This window comes from Mauremys mutica, chromosome 1 (assembly GCF_020497125.1).
Source record: "Mauremys mutica isolate MM-2020 ecotype Southern chromosome 1, ASM2049712v1, whole genome shotgun sequence".
NCBI lineage: Eukaryota > Metazoa > Chordata > Testudines > Geoemydidae > Mauremys > Mauremys mutica.
This window is the reverse complement of record NC_059072.1, coordinates 64452823-64478016: the sequence shown is the minus strand read 5'-3', so window position 1 is coordinate 64478016 and position 25194 is coordinate 64452823. Positions and strand designations below refer to the sequence as shown.

Genomic DNA, 25194 nt, shown 5'->3' with positions numbered 1-25194 from the left:
TGATAGACCTGCTGGAGAGCAAGACAGCAGAGGAAGAGACAAGAGCACTGGTTGGGAGGGGATTGGAGGAACTAAGCTGAGGAAAGCTACCCTACCCCCGGAACTTGCTTACTTTCACGACAAAAGCAATCTGTGGCTTGAAAATGGGCAGACAGTCCCTTTAAGGATTTCCCTTTATGCAATCCTTCGGATGCAAGGGAAATCCATAGAGAAGTGGGTATTCACCCACGAAAGCTCATGCTGCAAAACGTCTGTTAGTCTATAAGGTGCCACAGGATTCTTTGCTCCTTTCCTGCAAGTGGCCATGGAAACAGCGCATAGTTGGAGGATGCTGAACAGGAGCCACCAGCTTAGGATCTGAAAAGCGGGTGTTGGGTAATTATTGGATTGTGGCATGGCAAGGAGATACGATTATTGGATTGTCAGCATAGTAGATGGGGTGTGATAGCAAAGTACCACCATGTTCCCCCCACTTTGACCACTGAGAAAGCCAGGACAACTTCAGTTTGTCCACAGTATTACAGGGAGGAGGCAGAGTGCGTTTGTGAAGGACATCAAGTGGGTGATAGTTCTAAAACAATGATCCTTAAACATACAATAAGCAAACCAGAGAGAAGACAGCAGGATATATTAAGTGCAGTTTAAGATACACTCTGACCATAATAAATGGGTTGTGAGTCAATGGAAAAAAGCGAATGTGAAAGAGCAAAGATTCCCTGAGTGCTTTTATATTGCTCCCATTGTCTTCAGCAAAGAACCCATGTGTAAGACACTGTGAAATTATCTGTACAGATACTCTTGCTGCTAACGCACAGGCCTTTGAAATGGGATTCCTAGATTCTATTTCCAGCTCTGCCACAACCCTCCTGTGACTTTTAGCAAGTATTGAAGCTAAAATTTTCAAATGTGGCCACTGATTTTGGGTGCCCAAGTAGACACATCTTGGTCCCGTTTCAGACAGCAGCTTTCATTGACTTCAATTGGAGTTGTGTGTGCCCAGCATTTCTGAAAATCAGGGCCAAGGCATGTCTCAGATTGGGCATCAAATCACTAACCACTCCTGAAAAAATGCACCTGAATATATCTCTGTCTCAGCCCCTTGATATGTAAAACAGGGAGAATGATACTTTGTGCATGGGGCTTTGAGGTGTTGTGGCTAAGCCCCACCGATAATTCCTCTCCTATTGACACTGGAGACGCTGTGTAGTGCAGCTGATATACAGCTGGGAGCAGGACCAGCTTGTGCTACCAGAAGGTTGGAGCTGCTCTAGCTCCTGTATCGATTCAACTTTATTCTGGCTCTTATACCATGCTCATCACCAGTAATGCACTAAGAACATGACAAACATGTCCCCTCATCCTCTCCCTAGGGCAAGAATTATGTGCACTTGAGTGTTCTGTTTTGAAATGTACACGTGTGTGTGTTGCTCTCTGTTCATTTTAGAGAGGGCAGGTCAAGGAAATGTGCCTTCCTCTTGGATCGGGAGGTGGTGAGGTTTGTGATGGACCTTAGTTCCTGGAGGAGTTAATTGCCTAGTCCTGGGCTCGCCCTTGAGGAAGCTCTGTCTCCTGTCCTTAGGGACTGCAGTACATCTGGTTGCCACAGGGGGATCCTGGCAGGAGTCCCTGCAGCGTCTCAGGCAGCAGAGGGAGGAGGCATAGAGAAAGAAATGCAGGTTTCTGTGGAGTGAGGCAGAGAGGGGTAAGAGCTAAATTGAAGGGGAAGAGTTTGGGAGTCACAGAGGGATAAAATCTGTTTCTCCCATGCTGCCCTTTACTGTAAAATGTCCCAATTTTTCATTCTCAAAGTGGGAGAGGAAAGAATGCTTCTTTTTCTTTCCACTTCACTAACAACCTCCCTTATTCCCATGTTTCTCTGTGACACACCCAGCCACAGTCTCCCAGCTTTTCACTTTGAATATCAGAGGAGTGCTGACGGAAGATGGAGGGAGCGGACAGACTGTCACCTACAGCACCCACTGATCATCACAGAACCATGGTGACGCTTAATGCACTTTTAAAGCGCTTTGAGATACCTGAAAAGAAGGCTAGTGCAATGGGAGAGTTATACACTGAGAGCACTCCAGTTGCTTTGGAATGCTCTCAGCAGAGAATATTTGAGGACATGGGCTACAGGTGTTTTCTGCAGTTTGTGCTATTAGTACCTCACTGTGCTGAAAGTGCTTCTGGAAGGCTCAAAAATTGGGCTACAAAGAATACCCTCTCTCCTTTTTTGGCTACCCTCAAAGCTTGCCTTTTTTGCTACTAGAGAAGGCTGTTTGACGTATAAGTGGTAAAAATGTCTGATTTTTTTTTCCCCTTGGTTTGTGTGAGAACACAAACCTTACTTTGATCACCATGTTGTCATATGAGGTGTAGCAATGTTAGAGAAGGATTTTCCGCTTGGGAGGGTCCTTCTTCACACAGCCTGTTTCACACAATTGACCTGTGAAACTCGATGCCACAGGATATAGTGAAGGCCAAAAGTATAACTGGGTTAAAAAAAGAATTAGATAAGTTCATGGAGTATAAGTCCATCAGTGGCTATTAGCCAAGATGGTCAGGGATGCAACTCCATGCTCTGAGTGCTCCTAAACCTCTGATTGCCAGAGGGACTGGATGACGGGGGATGGATCACTCGATACATTGACCTGTTCTGTTCACTCCCTCTAAGTATCTGGCATAGGCCATTGTCAGCATGCAGGATACTGGTGTAGATGGGTGAAAGCTCATGCTTCAAAACGTCTGTTAGTCTATAAGGTGCCACAGGATTCTTTGCTGCTTTTACAGATCCAGACTAACACGGCTACCCCTCTGATACTCAATAGATAAAGTATCAATAGATGGTGCTTAATATGTAGCATATTGCTTTTATCTTTTTACAGTGCAAATATTTGTAATAAAAAATTATAATATAAAGAGCACTGTACACTTTGAATTGTATTGTAATTGAAATCAATATATGTGAAAATGTAGAAAACATCCAAAATATTTAAATAAATGGTATTCTATTGTTTAACAGTAAGATTAAAAATTTTTTTGATTCATCGCAGTTTTAATCTCGTATTTAATCACAATTAATTTTTTTTATCGTTTGACAGCCCAGCTATTTACATATATACAGACCTGCAGCATTCCTGTAGCAGGGCGAGGTGCTTCCTTTTCCACATCTATACATCAGCGTGCTCTGTGGAAACTGGCAGAGATTTTCCCTTAGTTTGGATATCTTTTCTGATTAAAACAAGAACCCTTGGGAACTGACAATGATCTCTCCTTTCACTTTGAGAGGAATCGGATTTTGTGAGCGCCTGTGATTCATGTATTGATGATCACTTGCCATTAGAAACCCACATGTTTAAATATCCTGTTGACCTCAAACAGCTACTGTGGGTGGTTTTACTTTTCTTTTTGGCTCACTGCGTTTCTTACTGGATTTGGTCAAAGAAGCACAACATCAAAGGTCTATGCAGGCTTTGCTTTTTATCTCTCTCAAGTGAATAGATTGAATAACTTTGGGGCACCTAAGAGGGAGATGCCATTGGAGAACCCAAATAACAGACAGAATAACACTAGTAGTCTTTGGGTAGCTGTGTGTTTCAACAGCTGCTGCCCTCTTAAGCTCAACAGACGGTGTGAAATCCCTCCCTCTTCTCTCTTTTTATCTGTTTTAAAATGAATATTTTCACCTAGTCTTGGTTGTTGTGGTTATGTCCTTTTAAGATAACCTTTTACCTAATGAAGCAGAGCTCCCAATCAAGCAACCTCCCTCTCCCTTCCATTTATAGAAGAGAAAAGTGAAGAGCACATACAGTTAGAAATAGGGCTTGAAACCTCTCCAGAAACACTGTTCTCATGTTATTTCAGCACTTCCAGCTGAAACCAGAGGGTACTAGTAGACTTTGAAAAGAAAAAAATAAAAGTTAACAAGACTTTTTGAACCTTGCGAATTGTTCACTTTGCATTTGGGTTTGGGACGAGGGGTGATTTATTTTATCCAGACCTGTTTGCCCATCGCTGTTTGAGTCAGGAGCGGATTTACCCCAAAACATACCATGGCACAGGGCCCCCAATGACAGGGGCCCCCAAAACATAGGCACAGGAACTAGGGGTGCGGGGGGGTGCTGCAGCACCCTCATGTTTTATGAGGGACTCTGCTGCTGCTCTGCCCCTGTGGTCCCAGCTGCCTCCCCGCGCCCAAGGCTCTGCAGGCTCCGCTGCTGCTCCGCGCCCGGGGTCCCAGCTGCCTCCCCGCGCCCAAGGCTCTGCGGGCTCTGCTGCTGCCCCGCTGGCCAGCCTGGAGAAGTGAGCAGAGACCCGTGTGGGCTGAACACCCACCTGTAGGTGGGTGGGGGGGAGCACAACTCCATTGGCAGCCACCTGAGTGCCCTGCTGCCTCCACATGCTGATCTCTGCTCGCCTCCCCTGGCCGCTGGGTCCTTGCAAACCAGGTGGCTATGATCACTCTTAGCCGCCTCCAGCCATGCTGCAGCTCCCATGGCCGGGCTCAGGCACCTCCCTGTCTCCCCAGAAGCCCGGGTGGTTCTGTGCTCCTAACAATATGTTTTAACATAAATGGTGTGGGGCGGCAGCGGAGCCCCACATAAAATGTGGGGCTGCTGCAGCACCCCCTGCACCCAGGGCCGCTGATGGGGAGGGGGGGGGACAAAAGGGGCTGCTTCCCCTTGGTCTGGCAATTTAAAAGGCCCCGGGGCTCCTGTCCGCTGTCACCACTACTGTTAGGGCCAAAAATGAAGCTTCTCACAGGGCCCCACTAACTCTAAATCTGCCACTGGTTTGAGTAGTACGTTAAATACATCAAGTACATTGATAGGCCTTTTTGCTAATGGTCAAAGTTGACCAGCAAAAGCGGTTCCCTACTATTTATCTGAAGAAACATGAATCTAGGCAAGGTGGTGGTTAGCATGCAGAAAGTAATTTCACAGCCTCTGGGAGGTTTTAATCAAGCCTTGTATACTGATTGAGATGCACTGCTCAAAAGTGAGGAAACTGATTAACGAAATAAAAATTCTAGAGTGTTTTCCATGCAAACATTCATCAGTATATCTTATATAATTACATAGCCAGTAAATCAACACGGTGTGTAAATGCTTCAGTCATGGTGTAAATATCTTAATGACTGAAACATCTTTAGACATGAATAATTTATATCTGTATGATTCATTTTTCATACCCATGCTTTACTTCAACATGATAAACTAATCCTTCTCTGTCAGGGGATATGCACTTGATTATCCTTTCCAGATTTCTCTTTCTTGTGTTTATTTTTCTCAGTTAGACACACTCCATTTCTTTTCTTCTGCTTTCTCTAATGTAGTTATCTTATTTATTCACCTTGTCTACCTTCGTTTAGTTTACCTTCCCAGTATATCTCAACAGACATCTAGAAATGTTGCCAGGGAATAAGCTGATTTTTCCTCTTACAAGAAACTTTGCAAGCACTGCAGCCGCATCTTGAGACATTGACTCAGTATCACCAGATGACATTAGCATCTTCTTTTTTCTTTGTTGTAGGGGAGACCTAGATTATGGGAAGTACTTTCTAGTGACAGGCCAATGCCAGGTTAAAGTTTATCACTTGCAAAATCTTTATTGGTACAGCCCTTTGCCACAATATTTATTACAAAAATGGCTTTCTTCTTTACAGAGTGTCATAAAATACTGATGCTCAAATAATCTGTTTGTAGTTCCAAACATCAGTAGCCAAAATTAGCTGAAAAAATGACCACAAGCACAGGACTGGGAGCCAAGAGTTCATAAGTTCTAGTCTCTGCAATGGACACCTTCAGCCATAGGCAAGTCAACTAGGGAAAATTTTTCAAAAGGATACTTCTGGGTGCCTCTGTTTTGGGAACTCCAATTTGAGACACTGTTGGCCTGATTTTCAAAGTTGCTAAGTGCCTTCTACTTCCCTTGATTTTAATAGTGTCTATGGATGTCCAGCACCTCTGGAAGTCAGGTGCAATGGGTCTCTGTTGGGCCCAAAATTGAGGCACCCCAAATTAGTGGCCACTCTTGGAAAAGTTAGCCTTGATTTCTCTACCTGAATCTTCCATCTGCAAGAAGGGGATGATGATATCAATCTACTTCACAGGAGGTTTTGTGAAGAAAATTAGCTAATACCTCTAACATAATGAACAATTCCACCCCACCACCTCTTTCTTCTTTTCACTCCCTTTCATTCCTGTATGCTATGTATGAGGACCACCCGACCTCCATTACTTAATCGTATTTCCAGTTCTGTTTGTTTACTTCCCACACATGTTTTCCCCTGTATCTATGCTGTGGGACAATAATACAACATTTCACATTCTTAATCTTCTCGTTCCTGTTCAGTGCTTTTTTCTTGGCCACTTGTTGAGTTATTATCTTTGGCTTGTTCTTTGGATAGTTCCTTCTCCTTGTCAAGGATAGGACATCTATTGCAGGTGTCTCTTGAATCACATGATCGCATTCTTCCTCTTCTGCAGAATTCCATTTTCTGTCACACTTTGTGTATTGAAAATACATGACAGATTCTTTAAGATTCAATAAAAGACCTCATGTCCCCTTTTCCTAACTTGTTTAACTCCCAGCTAAAAACAGTACCAATTTCAGTCCCAGCAGCTTCTGTGGAGGCCGTCACATCTAAACATGTGCCTCTCCTCACAGCAGGCATCCCAGTGTTCTGTGAACCAAAACTCCTCCTGTACATCCATTAAGTTTACTGCAGTGTTAATATTCTCCTTTCTCCACTGATGCGTGGCACTGGGAGCACCTCTGAAAAGATCAATTTACTTTGTCCCAGTTTTCAGTTTATCAAATCTCCCTTTCAGTTGTCTCATTTGTTGCCTGATTCTCAATAGCTGGTAGGGATTCCCCAGTTATTTTTATACATCTTATACTTCTATGCCTATTCACTTCTTACATATGTAGCTCTACTGGTCTTCATCCACATATTGAAACATCTTTAACTTTTCACTGCCTTAGTTACTTAAATAGCATTCTATGTCCCTGATGAATTTTTACTTCAGTTGTTGTCTCTTAGCAAGTCATTCTGTTCTTTCTTTCCATCTCAGAATTGCATCGGTCTGCTGCTTCTAAGGGTTCTTCGAGTCAGAGCTCTCATGTGCCTAACCTCCACACCTTGTTATCAGCAATGACTTTACCGATCCGCTCTCACTTTCATTCATTCCACACTCAAAATATAGGTGCCCTAGTTAATGCTTTAAATCCCATAATTGCTCTCTGGAACTCCCCAGTCCAATGTGGTTTTCCTGTTTGCGGCCTAGATAAATACAGTAGTTGTAGATATTTTCTGTGAAAATGAATTATGAAAATGGCACAGATACCAAATTGGTGTAATACTGAAATACTCTTTTTGGTCTAATTTTAACAGATTCGGTAGCAACAGCATCTGGACCATTGCTAGTCGAAGTTGCCAAAACTCCTGGTGCTGCTCTTGGGGTTGCACTAACTACCTCGATGTGCTGCAACAAACAGGTCATTGTCATAGACAAAATCAAATCTGCAAGTTTTGCAGACAGGTGAGTGCTACAGAAGGCCCTACATTATAGGATTATGCATCCATTTTATATCTTATCAGTATTTTTGTTGCTGTTTAAAAAAACTTCCCTTGGCATTTTAGATGAATTTGACTGAAGAAGACGCTCTCAAGGTTGTTAGAGCTTAAAATTAACCCCTCGTGGCAAACAGTAGCTCTATAATGTAGAGCTTTTAAAAAGATTCCCAGACACAATTTTACTTTTGCTCATTCACACGGCATTAAACTACAGAAAAAAACCAAACCAACTCCCAACAATATCCTATGTTATCCCATAAAAAAAACACTGTCTCCTCTTTCTAGTATATCTGAACCTGTTTGCTTATGCTGTGCTGCAGAGTAATTTGAAGGTTTGCTTGGTTTTTTCAAATATAATGCTGCAGCAGTGATTAGCATTAAAAATAAATACTCTGCTGCAATTCTTAAAGGAAGTCCCACAATATGAAACATCTGTCAAAGTAAGTAAATTTTGAGACTTAGCAACCATGAAGTGCTCTTTTAGGGTGCATCGTTCATTCTTGTGGCACAGTGAAATGGAACTCTTTATACTTGGATTTTTTTCTTATTAAGATTTTAGAATACCACTGAGGTATTAGAAAGACTGGCTTCTGTATTTTAGAGTTATTTTATAAGGAAAATCCCTTTTTCAGCTCCATTTGAAAAATTCCATCATTGTGAGATAAAATTATATTTACAAAAGGGGGGGTGGAAAAAAGGTTAGATACTTTCCCCCAGATCAGTGGTGGGCAATCTGTGGCCCACGGGTCACACGCAACCCGTCAGGGTAATCCGCTGGCGAGCTGCCAGACAATTTGTTTACATTTGCACAGCCACCCACAGCTCCCAGTGGCTGCGGTTCATGGTTAGTAGCGGTGGCCAGCACATCCCTGTGCCACTTCCCACAGCTCCCATTGGCTGGGAACGGCAAACCATGGCCACTGGGAGCTGCAGGCAGCTGTGCAAACGTAAGGCGGCCCACCAGCGGATTACCTTGACAGGCCACAGGTTGCCTACCACTGCCCCAGATGGTGTAACCTCTGTAGTAAAGCTGTGGGATTTTTTTTTTTAAATTTGCCTTAAATATTATGTTTCAGCAGCAAATTTCTCCTGCATGTCCCCAGTCACCCTTCCCTGTAATTCCTCTTTTGACAATGGTGCTGTTAGTAGCACCCACTTGTAACAGTGAGTTTACAGCTCCACTGTGGGCTTTACCCTACAGTAGAACCTTTGAGAATGACGGCCATTGATCCAGAGGGGTTCTCCAGCTCAATGGTTCAGGATGCTTTAATTTTCTCCCTCTGTTTTTTCCCATTCCACAGGGGGTAACCAATTAAAGGAGCTGTCCACTTGACTGGTACGTCGGGATGCTGACTGCTGTGTTTGCATTTCTCAACTCATCCAGTAGCCAGTCTCTTGAGTGCAGCAAGATGTAGCAGCTAGCCCCCTCCCCACCCCACTCCTCGAGTCACCATGCCAGCCCTGGTTTCATTATTTGTTTGACTACTGCATAATTTCATCATCATTTACAGCTTTTGTACTAATAAATGTTTAACTATGAATAACTCAAAAAATGATGAACTGGGTGCTTGTGTGAGGGATATGAGCAGGCTTGCTGAGTCTCCTTAAGCTCTTCTCATTTATTCTGCTGCCATTCACGCATATACTAGTAATCAACTAGTACCCCATTCCAGTTCTGTGAGTGATGTCTTGACATACACTGTATTTACCGAATTGTATTTAAGATTTGTACTAATAGACTTAGTTTGTCCAGTGACAATCCTTATAAAAATATTAATTTTTTCTCTCTAAAAATGTAGTCTCATAATTGCCATGACCAATTTGAAGGCTATAAAACTCAGATACCAAGCAAAGAGCACACTTTATCATACAGAGTTTTTTTCCCTTTGTATAGATGTGGTGCATTACACGTAGGAGACCATATTCTGTCCATCGATGGTACCAGCATGGAGTACTGTACATTGGCAGAAGCAACACAGTTCTTGGCTAATACAGCAGACAACGTCAAACTTGAGATCCTTCCTCACCATCAGACTCGGCTAGCATTGAAGGGACCAGAACACGGTAAGGGGATCTGTAGCACTAGATCCCACTTCGTCTTTCTTGCATGTTCATATCTGCTGCCATTGCTGTAACTCGGGGAAAAGATATTAAGGCAATTTTATCTGTAACCTTTCTTTTCAGCTCTCCGGGTTATGCTTCTGAAAATCCCTTGCAAGCTGTGTACTGTTTATCTCAATCTATCCTCAGAAATCCCTAAAAATAAGGAGAAAATGTTTTGCTGAAAGTGGCTCTGCATAGTTCCCATCATATTAAAAAAAGAGAGTTGGTGAATATACCTTTGTAATTATATTAAAGAAAATAAGCTAAGTATCTATGAATTCAGTGAATTATACTCTGAATAGCTTCTCAAAATGGAAAAAATAATATGGATCATTACCAACTTCTTTAAGCATATTCACTTTGAAGGGTATTATGAATGCCCATGGATTCACCTACTTTCTGTAAACCCTGATAAATTCTTGAGGCTCCTCTCTCAAAATACTTCCAAAAGACTGAATTTCTCTTCTTAATAACATTGTCATTGACTGCCATCCTTCTCAAGGGAGCGTTTCAAATTACTCTGCTGCCCAGTTTAGATACTTATAAATTGTAATGTTTGTTTATGGACACTTCCCCCAAGTCTCTCCCCTAGTTCAATTTACTGTTTCCTGATGTTATGTTATAATGCTATGCAGAAAGGAACTTTTCCGACCAGACATGTGACACTTCTTGTTGTTCAGCCCAAATATGGGGAGTGCATATCTTGTAGATTGGATAATTATGAAAAGTGGTTAATCTCAATTATACAATATTATTAGATTGAATTTATCTGTGGATATCTTCAGCAGAAATACTGGAGATAGATAACCCAGTGCCGTAGGTATCTATGCTGTAGTGAGAGACTCAATGCATTTTAGTGCCAAAGACAGCAATACTAAACCTGTGGCTTCTTTGGTCAAGAGTCTGCTTTATAGGCCTAGATACTTCAGCGATAAGAAATGCTGGTAGATACATGGCTGAATGTAGCTCCCTAAATAGGCACCTGATCTGTGGTCTATTCATTTTACCAGAGAGCAGCAATCTGTGAACTGATGAGCTAGTGTTTTGGATGCCACTTAGTTTCTCCCCTACTGGGATAAATGAAGAGTAGCTCCTGGGATTCCATGTTCTGCCATCTTCCAGTTGGGTCTCCATCCCTCTTCTGCACAGCAATCTGGAGGGATGAGAGAAAGTGAGGGATGACACCTATGCTCAAAAGCTGTAGAGATGTGGGGGGAGGGGAGACCACAGTTGATGATTTCCCTACCATACAGTTGTGCCAGTATGTTACAAACTATGCAACATCATGAGGCAAAGATGTCACATGTGGCTATTTTATGGCTGTTTGAAACTCCCTTTGAGGATGAAGTGGCTCTCTTCTGTTAAAAGTTGAGTACCATGGCCAAAAGATTCTATTCGGTAGCAATCTGTTTGTACAGCTGATTACAATTTGCTTTTTAAGACAATACTAAATACTTCAAGGTCTTTCTTCAAGGCTATTGTTATATACCATTCACCTTCACCTAGTGCAGCTACAATCTGGAGACCCGTATAGTTGTTGTGCTGTGTATGGGGATTGAGCTTTGTGAAATGACATCAAGAGGATTTAGTGACATGTATGCAAGGATGTCTTTCTAGGGGAGCTCTCCCTAGACAATGAGGCAGCTGCCTTAAATTATCCAGAAGAGCCCAAATGTTTTGAGTATAGATTCCCAGGTGGTGTTACTTAAAAACCACAGTCTACTGAAGAGGAAACATGCTTTATGGAAACAAATGTAGCCTTGGGAACAATCCTTCATTGGCTGAGAGATGGACTGGATGATATAAAAGTACTTTGCATAACAATATTCTATGATCTGTTGAATCATTAAGGCTCTCGCTTTTGAACACAGTTATCATTCACCCCAGAATGTGCTCTGAATTATGAACTGGCCAGAAAAAAAAAACAACCCACGCCCAACTCAAAATCAAACTAAAATACCTAAAGAGAGTTAATGGAAGAATAAAGAGTTGAGCGTCCCCCGCCCCCCCCCCCCAAAAAACCTCAAGAGACCCGATTTGTTTTTAAGGTTTTTTTTTCTTTTCTACTGTGATGCCAAGCTCATTCCTTTGTCTACTGCTGCCTTATAAATTTTACTGCAGCATTAAGAAGTCCTGGGCTGGTATAGCTTAATGAATTACTAATGTACATGCTATAGGTTTATACAGAATTCTTATTGAATTGGAATGATCATTCTGAAAGATATGGAAACTTAATTTGTATGGACTTTCCACCTCATAGGACACTTTTTACACCTATCCACAGTTCAAAAGAAAAAAAATCAAGAGCTGCCAGATAATTTCCTGCTGGAAGCAGCCTTTTTAATTAAACAGGGCTCATAGCAACCTGAATATAATGAAAATCCTCCTGGCCATATTATTCTTATCAGATTTTAATTTTTATACCATAGTTAAAGCTCAGAAATTGACATAGATTATCAGAAAAAGAATCAGTTGAATTTGAAAAGTTATGATAGGAAACTACAGTAAGTTTGATTCATTAAAACAAAATATTGAGAGAGATTGTTACTAGGGCTGCTGGGATTTTTCTGGCCACATTACCCTGCTTGATATGTAAGTTTTTGTAGACTTCTTCAAGGTTACTTTTATTAGAATTAGATCGGTGAGCTGTTCAGGCATTGGTCTGTTGGACTGTGAAGTGAAGCTTAGTGGTTCTGTCCAGGAACTGAATGTCCTAATTTCACTGCAGGTGACCCTCAGATGGTTTATAAAGTGATGTTGGCAAAACATATTTTATTTTTGAAGTCCAATACATTCCTTTCCTTTTACCTTCCCTCACCTACCCTTTGTTGTAATTAAACATTCCACTAGGGTTGGGGCGGGAAAGGGAGGGCAATCTCTATTTAGATACAAAAAGATTTAATGTATTCAGCCAAGAAAGAGATTCTACTTCTATAATATAAAAGAGAGAAAAACTATAGCTTTTCCTCTGGCATTTAGTTAGGCCTTGGACCAAATGCAGCTCATAGTGTTTGACAAATCCCACCTCATCTTTCAATACAAAGTTGAAGCCAGTGGTGACTACAGGCAGTGCTTAATTTGTTCTAGGGCTTGCCAGGGCTGACCCTGGCACCTTTAGACTTGGCGGTTCATGGCCTTGGCATCTCTGGTGCTGCGTCAGTTATGAAAGTTAAAAAAATTGCTTGAGCCTGGCACCTAATTGTTTGAGCCACAGCACCTCTTTCACTGCAAATTAATCGCTGACTACAGGTCACAAAATATTGTGTTCCATCTTGTTCAGAGTGAACAGACCACTGTGCATCGAGAGATGCATCTTGGTACTAAACATGAGGGTGGCTATTATCTGTACCATTTTGTATAATTTAGGAGCAGTCCCCTGGCTTTTGGCAAATCGATCGATCAACATGTGCCATTCCCTTCTCCCCCCTCCCACCATTTATTTTTTTGACAAATTTTGGCAATTCCCATTTTGAGCACAAACCTGAGAGTAGGAATCAAATATGGTCTCAGTTTTAATCCAGAAAAGGAAAAGATCTGACGATCATGCTGCAAAACCATAAATAGTGACTTTAGACTTTTGCTTTGTCCTTATTAATCAGGCCCCAAGATAGGATTTTTGTGTTGATGGTTGAGTGAAGTAGTTTATTGCCCAGGATAGTATAATACCAATGATAGATGCTTGCAAAATTAAAATGTCATAGCAGAAAATTGAAATGACTGACATGTAAACCACTTCAAGTCATTATGGGAAATGTGATTTATAGTCCCTTTTTGTTTTCTTAATATATACAAGCCCTGCTAATGCGGGTGGAGATTTGCAAACCTGTAATTACTAGTCATATATCATACATCTCAATAATGTTGACTTAAATATTTTTCAAAAAAGTTTTTAATCTTAGCTCTTAAGGCCAGAGGGAGATTAGAAATTGATTCAGTACTTATCTTTTTTGTGGGGTGGGGGAAGCCATAAGAGGCATTATTTCTGGGAAGATGAAAGGTTTCCATCCCTGAAGTTGATCACGGTGTTTGCTGATCACCAAGAAAAGGGACAAAGCCACATTAATTTTTTCTCCTTTTCAAATTGCTTTCATTTTTGTTACTTTTTATTTATGCAATTCAGTTACCTCTCCCTCTTCTCTGGTCCCTTTTTGTTTTCTTATTTCCTGTCATCCCTTCATGCGGGCAGTGAAGGTTCAAAGGAGCAACAGGCAACTTACCTGGGATTCCTGTGCCAACAACCAAAGCAGCCTCCTCACCTACCACCATTATAACACCTACCACCCTGACCATTGCAGGATGCCAGCCTTGAAATTCCAGAAAACGCCTCCTCAAAAAAACCTTCGTAATGTTCCACGCTTTTTCCTCCTGACATATATTTTTTTTCTTCCTCTCATACTTCTCTCAGTTCAGTTCACTTTTTTTTCATAACTATGACAAGGTTATTTCTGACAACTTATGCCTTTTTCTTTCTTTAATTGGACAGTCTTTGTAGATGGGGAAAGGCTTGAAAATTCTCTGTGACCTGGTTGTTAAACCATATTACTAGATCATTCGGTTTCAGCACCTTATGTGCAGCATAATCTTTGAATACAAAGAATGGCTTACAAATGTTATGTCAGAAATCACCTATTAAAAAGGCATTTTTAGAGTCATTAGCCAGACACATTGATTTACATTGTCTCAAAAGTATTTATTTTATGTACTTTGCTTAAAATAAGGTATATAGTACATATTTTTGTGTCTACAGTATCTTTGCTAGTTCCTAGTTCCTTTTATGCCTCACATGGTGTTGAAATTCTGGCTATGCTGTTATTTAGGGTCACACCTAAGGTTTGATGTGTGTCTTTGTTACTAGATACACAAACCATTTTTGTGCAACATACACACTGTCTGATTCATGAGTAAGTTGCAGGCTTATGTTGCACTGTTCCCTGCTATAGAGTGCTATGTGCCAAGTGTCCAATTTTTTACAGCAGCTTTGGTGTCTTCGTCCTTCTCTCCTACCTCCATGAGTGCATACAGCCTGAGTTCCCTGAACATGGGGACCCTACCTCGCAGCCTCTACTCCACCAGCCCACGCGGAACAATGATGAGGCGGCGAATGAAAAAGAAGGACTTCAAAAGTTCATGTAGGTGGTAACAGCAGTCATTCGAAGTGTGCAACAGACAGGGGCTGGGGAAACAAGATGAGAGAAAAGGCACAAAATGTACTGCAGTTTTACTTTGGTAAATGTTTTAAAGAGAAGTAGTCAGGAGAGCAGCAATAGTTTGGGTGTCAATGTGTTTGATTTGGGGAGCAGAAATCAGCAATGTTGGCATCCAACACTAAAATGAGTTGATTACTTCTAGTTTGTGTAACCCAGGATTAAAAATATATATTCTTTTAGTGTAGTTTGCTTCGGTACTCTCTGGATGGGTATGCAGTGCTAGTTTTGGACCCCTCCAATACTTAAGCACAGTTTGTACGAGGCAACTACACCGCTACCCGCTATAACGCGGTCGTGGGGAGCCAAAAATCTCTACTACGTTATAGCTGAAACCCCGTTATATCGGGGTAGCCGCGGCAGGGCTTCAGCGGTGATTTAAAGAGCTCCGGCCACTCAGGGGTGGCTCTAGCAATTTCGCCGCCCCAAGAACGGCGGCACGCCACGGGGGGCACTCTGGCGGTCGCCGGTCCCGCGGCTCCGGTGGACCTCCTGCAGACGTGCCTGCGGAGGGTCCGCTGGTCCCGCGGCTCCGGTGGAGCATCCACAGGCATGCCTGCGGGAGGTCCACCTGAGCCGCGGGACCAGCGGACCCTCCGCAGGCATGCCTGCGGAAGGTCCACCAGAGCCGCCTGCTGCCCTCCCAGCGACAGGCAGAGCACCCCCCGTGGCATGCCGCCCCAAGCGCGCGCTTGGCGTGCTGGGGTCTGGAGCCAGCCCTGCGGCCATTGCAGGGAGTCCGGGCCCTTTAAATCGCCGGCGAGCCCGGCTGCTGCAGCCCGGGGTAGCGGTGGCAGGGCTCCAGCAGGATTTAAAGGGCCCAGGGCTCCCCGCAGCATGCTATATTGGGCCGCGTTATAGCGGGGTAGAGGTGGATCTAAAATCATTAGTCATAAAAATACATACCATTTTAATATACGAGATTGCTCTGGCTAACAGCCATTAATAGAGCTATCCTCCATGAACTTATCTAATTATTTTTTTAACCCACTTGTACTTTTGGCCTTCACAACATCCCCTGGCAACAAGTTCCACAGGTTGACTTGCGTTGTATGAAGAAGTACGTCCTTATGTTTGTTTTAAACTTGCTGCCTATTAATTTCATTGAGTGCCCCTGATTCATGTGTTATGTGAAGGGGTAAATAAAATTTCCTTATTCTCTTTGTCCACACCATTCATGATTTTGTAGACCTCTACCATATCCTCCCTTAGTCATCTGTGTTCTAAGCTGAACAGTCCCAGTCTTTTTAATCTCTTCTCATATGGAAGCTATTCCATCCCCCTAATCATTTTTGTAGCCCATCTCTGTAACTTTTCCATTTCTAGTGTATCTTTTGTGAAATGGGGCGACCAGAACTGCAAGCAGTATTCAAGATGTAGATGTACCATGGATTTATATAGTGGCCTTATGATATTTTCTGTCTCATCTATCCCTTTCTTAATGGTTCCTAACATTGTATTAGCTTTTTTTTTTATTGCTGCTGCACATTAAGCAGACGCTTTCAGAGAACTATCCACAACGACTTTAAGATCTCTTTCTTGAGTGGTAACAGCTATTAGACCCCGTCATTTAGTATGTAGAGTTGGAATTATGTTTTCCAATGTGCACTACTTTGCATTTTTCTAACAATGAATTTCATCTGCCATTTTTTTGCCAGTCACATAGTTTAGTGAGATCCCTTTGTAACTCTTTGCAGTCAGCTTTGGACTTAATTATCTTGAGTAATTTTGTATTGTCTGTAAACTTTGCCACCTCACTGTTTATCCTCTTTTCCAGATCATTGTTGAATATATTTAACAGCACTGGTCCCAGAACAGATTCTTGGGGGACCACACTATTTATCTCTCTCCATTGTGAAAACTGACCATTTTTTCTTACTCTTTGTTTCCTATCTTTTAACCTGTTACTGGTCCATGAGAGGACCTTACCTCTTATCCCATGACTGATTGATTTGCTTTAGAGCCTTTGATGTAGGACTTTGTCAAAGGCTTTCTGAAAAGCCAATTACACTGTATCAACAAGATTACCCTTGTCCCCCTGCTAGGGTGACCAGACATCCCGATATTTAGATGTTTGTCCTGCATCCCGACCGGTCTTTGGTTGGGGTGCAATTTGTCCTGATATTTCACTCCAGCGGCCTGGTACTGAAGTTAGGCTCACCAGCCTCTAATTGCCAGGATCACCTCTGGAGCCTTTTAGAGAAATATTGGTGTTAAATTCTCTATACTCTAGTCTGGTACAGAGGCTGATTTAAGAGAGAGGTAACGTACCATAGTTCTGCTATTTCATATATGAGTTCCGTCAGAACTCTTGGATGAATACTATCTGGTCCTGGTGACTTATTATTGTTATCAAGTTGTTCCAGAACTACTTCTATTGACATCTCAATTTAGGAAAGTTCCTCAGATATGTCACCTAAAAAGAATGGCTCACGGCTGAGCCAATCTCCCTCACATCCTCTGCAGAGAAGATCAATGCAAAAGTATTAATTTTGCTTCTATGCAATGGCCTTGTCTTCTTTTAGTGCTCATTTAGCACCTTGATCATCGAATGATTGTTTGGCTACTTTCCTGCTTTTGATGTACTTAAAATATGTTTTGCTATTAGTTTTTCTGTTTTTTATTAGTTAATCTTCAAATTCTCTTCTGGTCTGCTTAATTATATTTTTATATTTGACTTGCCAAAGTTTATGATCCTTTCTATTTTCCTCAGTAGGATTTGACTTCCAATTTTTGAAGGATGCCTTTTGCCTCTAACCATCTCTTTTATTCCGTTGGTTAGCCATGGTAGCCAGTTTCTGATCTTACTGTTTTGATTGGGGTATACATTTAGTCTGAGCCTTTATTGTGGTGTTTTTAAATAGTTTCCATGCAACTTGCAGGCATTTCACTTTTGTTACTGTTCCTTTTAATTTCTGTTTAACTAGCTTCCTCATTTTTGTGTAGTCCCCCTTTTTGAAGTTAAATGCTACTGTGGTGGATTTCTTTGGTATCTTCCGCCCTACAGAGATGTACATTATGGTCGCTATTACTGAGTGGTTCAGCTATATTTGCCTCTTGGTCCAGATCCTGGGTTTCACTTAAGTCTTAATCAAAAAATGCCTCTCCCCTTGTGGGTTCTAGGACAAGCTGCTCCAAGAAGCAGGTATTAACGGTGTCTAGAAATTTTATCTCTGCATCCTGTCCTGAGATGACATGTATCCCAGCCAATATGGGGATAATTGAAATCCTCCATTATTACTGGGCTTTCTATTTTTATAGTCTCTCTAATCTCCCTGGGCATTTCATGATAAATAGGTACCAGATACATTGAGCAGAGGGGCCATTTTTATATAGTTATTTTGCTAACTCCAGGACCACTTCAAGTAGAGCATGTGAAAATACTGTCTTTCATTCTGAGAGTTTTTGCACATGATCCTGCAATCTGATACATAATGATGAACCTCCTGCACCTGCACAGAGCCCCACTGACTTGAACTTGACTCTGCACAGACATAAGGGTTGGCCCACATGGAGATCTATTGAGGTCAATGGGTGTTTCTGCTTGGTTCAGCTTGCAGGATTGGGGCATTAGTCAGAGATAAATTTTCACTATTTCCACTGTTGAACAAGTTTCTCTTGGGGATGGTAGTGAGGGGAATTGTGGGATTCCACCACAACACAAAGCACCACCCCCTCTCAAAAATCTGCCATTGTCACAGCAAAATGGCAGTTTGTCATCAATGTAAATCATCTCTGAAATAGCAAATAACTCCATGTGAGACTGGGGGGGAGGGGGTTTGCCTGTTTCTTTAGCAGTACAACTCTTTTCATACAGTTTTGCCCTTCATCAGATTTTTTTATCTGATCAGCCATTTGAGCCAATACATGTTTTGACATATCATCTGCTAATATATCCTTTAAGATCATTAGGAGATACTGCATGAATCCATATTGTGGCATTGATAAGATTAAGTATTATAAAGTATGAATCTCTTTCTCCCTCTCTGCATGCAGAGAGACAGAGGGATTATTATACAAATTGAGTTGGAAAGGAATAGCAGTAAAATACTGCCCAAGGCAAAAATCTTTCCTGAGATGGTGGTACCCTGTCAGACTGTGGTCATCCTGTGCAACTGAAGAAACTATTATCTGAGGCAATTTTATTACCTCTCTTGCCTCTGGAGACCATCACTATTAAAAACATTGTAAAAATATCATAAAACATATAAACATACGTCTTTCAGTCAAATTCTCCCCTGTGCAGAGGATCAACATAAAAGGGTATAAGTGGCACATGGGCGGGGTCTCATACTGACACTCTGCCCAGGGGTGATTTTCACCCTTTAATCACATACACACGGCAACATCTGAGAATGGTTCCTGCATTACGGAGAAACTGGGGATGCAGCCAACCCAGGAAGTGATATTAAACCTCATGCTTCAGGTTTTAAACCAATCCCTAACAAATAGAGATTAGGGTTAGTAGTGGGGGGAGGGATAGCTCAGTGGTTTGAGCATTGGCCTGCTAAACCCAGGGTTGTGAGTTCAATCTTTGAGGAGGCCACTTAGGGATCTGGGGCAAAAATTGGTCCTGCTAGCAAAGGCAGCAGGCTGGACTTGATTACCTTTCAAGGTCCTTTCCAGTTCTAGGAGATTGGTATATCTCCAATTATTACCCTTATAACCTCTAAAGCGGGGAGGCAGGGGGTTCCCCCACATCTGATAACATCTGAACAGATTCCCCCACATCTGCCTACTGTGGAGTCCTTATGTAACCACACACCTTCTGGGTGTGGTGTTCTGTCCCATCTAGTGGTACCAAGACCACTTAAGGATTAATGAGTTTGCTCTACAGCCTTAGCTAAGGGCCACATGGCTTTTGGCTCATGCACTAAGCTCCAGAGGTCCCAGGTTCAATCCTGCCTGCCGATGACCGGGGTCTGCCGGTGTTACACTTACACCTTCCTCTGAAGCATCTGGTGCTGGCCATTGTCATAGACAGGGCACTGCATTAAATGGCCTTAGGGTCTGATTCAGTCTGGCAATTCTTATATCCCTCGGAGAGATGGCCACTTCCAAGCAGAAGAATTTGGACAAGCCTGCCAGCTCCTTTTGTAGGGGATTAATGGGAGACTGGTCAAATGTCCCTGCTTGACAACAGTGATTTATGTCAGATGTAGATTGTTGCCCTTTGCTTAGAAGAGCAATAGCACAATCTGTTTTGGGTTTAGTGACCAATTTCTAACCAGTCAGATTGTTGTAGGACAGTTTTAAATGCAAGTTGTAATAAGTCTCTCTCTGCTGAGGGAAAGGGAGAAGATATGTTGGTGAAGGGTGCTATAAAGTTTTCATTGCCCCTTGTTAGAAAAACCTGCATAACTAATATGATCATCCCAAACTCATGGTAATAACGGATACTATAAACATTTTATTACTGTGAGTTTACAATGACTGTAATACTTATACAGGGCTTCCCAAACATATGACTGAAAATTTAAGACACCTCCATGCCATCACTTACTTTATTTATGCCACTTATTTTTTTCCTCTTCCTCTGCTTTTTCACCTTTGAAGTATTTTACTTACTATGAAAACAATTATGCCACTGTTTGGGTAGAGTTTAAATCCCCAAATGCTGTGCAGTGTGGCTATGTAAATAGGATAGATGAAATTTATACTAGGGTTGGTGAAATATAGGAGTTTACATGATGGATTTTGTGGCCACACGTCAGGTAGGAATTAGAGATGGTCTTGGGAATCCCTGGTTTGTTTGTGTCTTTCACAAAACCTTGTTGCTGGTGATCCCTTTGATTTTTGGTGCCACCTCGCAGCAAAATTGGGTGACACAGCAGCTCTGCCTCAGTTTACCTCTTGATATGTTGCCTGCCTTCTAACCTGCTTGTTGCTTCCTTGTTCTGACCTCCGCTCTCTGTCCAGGTCCCTGATGGTTCTTTCCCCTCTCAGGGTGTTAAAAAGCCCAATACTTCAGGAGGCCAGTGTCTCTAGATGAGAGGTACTCAGTCCCTGACCCCTTCAGGTATAGTTCACTTGTTCAGGGCCTTAATGAGCCCCCTTGCTGGGTTTGGCAGGGAAACCCAGACCCAGCCACTCCTCTGGGTTCCAGGCCAGGGACCCTGTACAAAGCGGTTGGCTCCAAACTCTCCCCACCTCTTACTGTTTCCCTGGATGCTTCCTACCAGGCTTGTCTTGCAGGCTGTTCCTCCGAGTCACTCCTGTAGTCCCTTCCTCCAGAGGGTCTGGTCTCCTGGGCAGCTTCTCACTGGCCTGTTGCTGAAGGTTCTTGTTTTCTGTGGCTTCTCAGCCGTCTGCTCTGCAGTCCTTTTATCATTGTAGTTGTTGTGAGTCCACCAGTCAACCCTAGCTATAGTTTCCCTATTAACCCGTTAGTGGCTGAGACAGCATGGGACACCCCATGACAATCATCTCTCATGTTTTACTGTCATTGGCCAATTTCTCCACTGCCTCTAGGAATATGGAGCATTTTACATTTGCCAGAGTTCTCCTGCTAACTTGTAATTATGCAGCTAAAATAATCCCCTGTTCACCTTCTAATAATTCTTGTCCTCCTTCCATCACTGTTAGGGGAATAAAAATAACAAATATGCAACCCCCATATTCAAGATTACAAATCTACATATTGCATAGCACATAGTAAACCAGTCCCCAGGAAGGCCAACGTTATTACACGTAGGAGCATTTAGTAAAATAGCTGCTTGCTATTCAAAGCATGCAATAAACTAGCCCTCAGCATTAACAAAGAGTCACTGGGGCCAGTATCCTACATGCTCTTCTTACAGAAATACACCATTAGTACTCAAAGCCCTAATACACAATAATCAAGCTCCAGACAAATTTTAGGGACAGGGAAATTTCCAAAGGTTTGGACTCCAGTTCTCAGAAGTATCCAAAAGTTCAGATATTTATCCAAACTATCCCAACCAATGAAGGCCTTAACCAACCCCCATGTCTCCATTCATCCTTGATGTCTTTTAAGATGGAGGCCTGGTACTCTTAGTCCTCCCTCCCTTCATACCAGTCTCTTCAAGAGTGTGTCATGTGGCTGTTTCTACTTACATATCCTGGACATCCAAAAGAGGGAGCTGCCATGCAAGGGCTGCCCCCTCCTCTATCCACAGAACCTTTTAGATGTCCCTCAAGTAGCTGGAAGCAGCACAGTCTGATCCGTACTGCAGTTAAACTACAGGACCTAGAAACCCTTGCACAGTTGCTAAAGCTTTGGGGCCTTCACTGCGCACTCCCTAGAACAGTGGTTCCCAAACTTTAACAACCTGTGAACCCCTTTCACCATAATGTCAAGTCTCCCGAACCCCCTCCTAAAAATGAATATTTCCAGGAATTTTCTCTTTTACCTGAGTATAAATTATAAAAGCAGTGATCTTGGAAATATAAAATTTGTTTTTATGACATGGTTATTACTCTATTATTAATTATTATTTATCATTACACTATTTTAATACATTATGAAAACAGCAACACTCTTCCAAGATCTCACTTTCGTAGCTTGTATCCCTTTGAATAAGCCTGTTATAAGACAAGGCTCCTGTGTTTCATCAAGAAGTATCAGATGTGAAACAGCATGAAGGTATCTAAGAAGCCAACTCAAAGAGTTCCCCTTACACAAGCATTCAGGTCTTGAGCAGTTCAGGTAAACAACACACGTTACAACAAAGCTTAAACTTGTTCTTCATAATAATTTAAAAAACAACACTAGCTGCCTATTTAATTTAAAAACAGCAAAAAATATTCACGTCCCTTTCTGTTTCTTATAAGGAGTCTTGAAGTTTAAATCTCCTCAGCATGAGAGACATCCTTGCTTTGATCTGCTTAGCTCTTGGAAGTCCAGGCTGCGGACTGCTGGCCCCGTGCGCCCGGGGTCCTTAGGGATAGCTCTGTCCGCCATTAGGGAATTTTTTCCTGAGAACCCCCTGTAACCTTTCGTGAACTCCCGTTTGGGGACCACTGCCCTAGAAGCTAGACAGAGAGTATCCCTCTACTGGCAGCTCTGGGTGGCAGGTTTGTGCAAACCCTCCAGTGGAGTTTTATTGGTTGTCAGATTTTTTAAAAAATGTTCTGAACTTCGGTGGCACACTTAGACTCTGTACCTACCTGAACAAAATATATATTTGAAAGTGTTTCAACACTATAAGTATTAGGCCCTAATTTCAGTCGAATATCAGAGCTGTCATGAAGGAAGCTGAGGGAGAGAAAGAAGTTGAGTTGGTGATGGGAGAGAGGGATGTGGCTAGTGAATGGAATAATTGTCATTTGATGTTAAAGGGGAATGTGTGCGATTATGAACTGTTAGAAGGTTTGCTTTGCAGGGACTTGAAAACTTCTGGCAGGTAGGTGGGACATCTGATAACATGGGTCTATATTTATGTGGCTATCTAAATTTTCAGTCTTCAGATTATTGAAACCAGAGGGGTGTGTTTGTCATTATTACTGCATATGGATGTTTAGTATTTAGTGATTACAAGACATTCGGGTATGAATTTATCTAACTCAGCATGTCTCAAGCTGAAGGAAGTGGTTAGAAAAGCTATGGGATGGGTGAAATAACAAAAACATAATTCTTGTAAAGTAAAATATAAACATTATCAAGATTTGAGTAGCAAAAGAGAGAAGATCCATGCTCATCTCAAAGTGCAGAAAACTAGCTTCAAGATCAACTGTCTTCTTGAATGAAACCTCAAAGTGAAATAGGAGAACATTGATGAGCTTGATTTCGCATGTGAAATATTTTGATACCATTGTCATCACTGAGTATTCTACAGTAATCAGATACTGTGGTAACAAGGACAGTAGAAGTACCTAGATAGATACCTAGTCATGGAAATATAATCATAGCTCTTCAACATCTGCTTCATTCAAGATGCCAGCCCATCCACAGTTCTTCGGCTCCTAAAAAATGGCAAAGATCAATTGGTGATTATTTTAATGGCATAATTATGTAAAAAAAAATTGAAGAATTTGAAAAAAGATTGAAGCATTTTACCTTAGATGTACTCCTCAAGGCAGATTTCAACTTCCAAATGAAGAAACAAAAGGAAAAGTTAAAGAACAAAAAGAACTGGCGTTGACATTAGTGCAAAATGCCTGGTTGAATATGAGAAGTGATCTGATAATTGCATAAGCATAGAGAAAAATGTGTGCCTACTTAAAATATTGATTGATGGTCTCAAAATAGACCCTCAGAATGTTTTGCCTGAGTTGCTGATGATGCCACCCAAAAGGGCAGAGAAAACTATCACGATTTGCTTATAAAATGAAAAAATTTAAACTCTCTCAGATGTAATCGTTCTCTGACCTATTCATGGTTAGTACACTATTTAAACCTCATTGAGCAAGAAGCAATATCTAACACAATCCTAATGAACATTGTAGAAGTTCAAAAAAAATTCATCTGCCACCCTCAGTCTCATGGTAGGTTGATTGAAAAAGTTTAAATTATACGCCAACAAGTCATGTCATAAATTTTTGAAAAAGCAAAATGGCCTCAATTTTTAAAGCCATTTTCAACCAAAAAGTCATTTGAAAAATGTCAGTCATCTGTATTAGGAATTCGTATTGATCAAGAGACCTTCAATCAAAATATCGCACCCATTTTACACAGCAAAAGATTCTGCAAATAGGCACTACATTTACAAAATGACTAAAGGAGGTTTAAGGGACTTGACAGTTTACATGCTGATGATGGTACTGTCAGCATCTCAGGGGAAATTGGCCTGATCTTAGCAATAAAGAACTGGACCCACACCCTCACAAAATCAAAAACCAGTTCAGAGAAGCCACATAATCTTTCTTTTCCATCGCTTACAGACATGGGTGGCAGGTTTGTAGAAATTTTGGTGGTGCCCAGAACCCGACCCCCGAACTCCGCCCACTCCATACTCCACCCCCCACCTGCCTAAGGCTCTGGGAGGGGTGTTGGGTGGGGGAAGGAGGTCTGGGGTACAGGTCCTGGGCTGGGGATTAGGGTATAGGAGGTGTGCAGGGTGCAGGCTCTGGGATGGAGCGTGGGTGCTGGGTGCAGGCTCCAGGCTGGGGCAGGGGGTGGGTGTGCAGGAGGGGGTGAGGGGTGCAGGCTCTGGGATGGAGTTTGGGGCTGGGAGGCGGTGCAAAGGGATGGGGTTCAGGCTTTGGGAGGGAGTTTGAGGGCAGGAGGGGGTGTGTGGGAACGGGGAGGGGTGCACGCTGTGGGAGGGATTTTGGGGATAGGGGGTGCAGGGGTGAGGGCTGTGGGGCTGAGGATGAGGAGTTCATGATGAGAGGGGGCTCAGGGCT

The 25194-nt window shown here is 42.2% G+C and overlaps 1 protein-coding gene across 5 annotated transcripts in view; it reads left to right on the top strand.

Moving 5' to 3' along the window:
* The window catches only part of GRIP1 (glutamate receptor interacting protein 1), a 564392-nt gene that overhangs the window by 468687 nt on the left and 70511 nt on the right, over positions 1 to 25194 (top strand). For 4 of the 5 annotated variants that reach the window (XM_044978400.1, XM_044978391.1, XM_044978383.1 and 1 more), the window contains exons 8-11: positions 7397 to 7544; positions 9474 to 9643; positions 13869 to 14024; positions 14656 to 14811. In XM_044978400.1, coding sequence (XP_044834335.1) covers positions 7397 to 7544; positions 9474 to 9643; positions 13869 to 14024; positions 14656 to 14811 — 630 coding nt within the window. The remainder of the gene's footprint in view (positions 1 to 7396; positions 7545 to 9473; positions 9644 to 13868; positions 14025 to 14655; positions 14812 to 25194) is intronic. The other variant, XM_044978377.1, reaches the window with a different exon arrangement.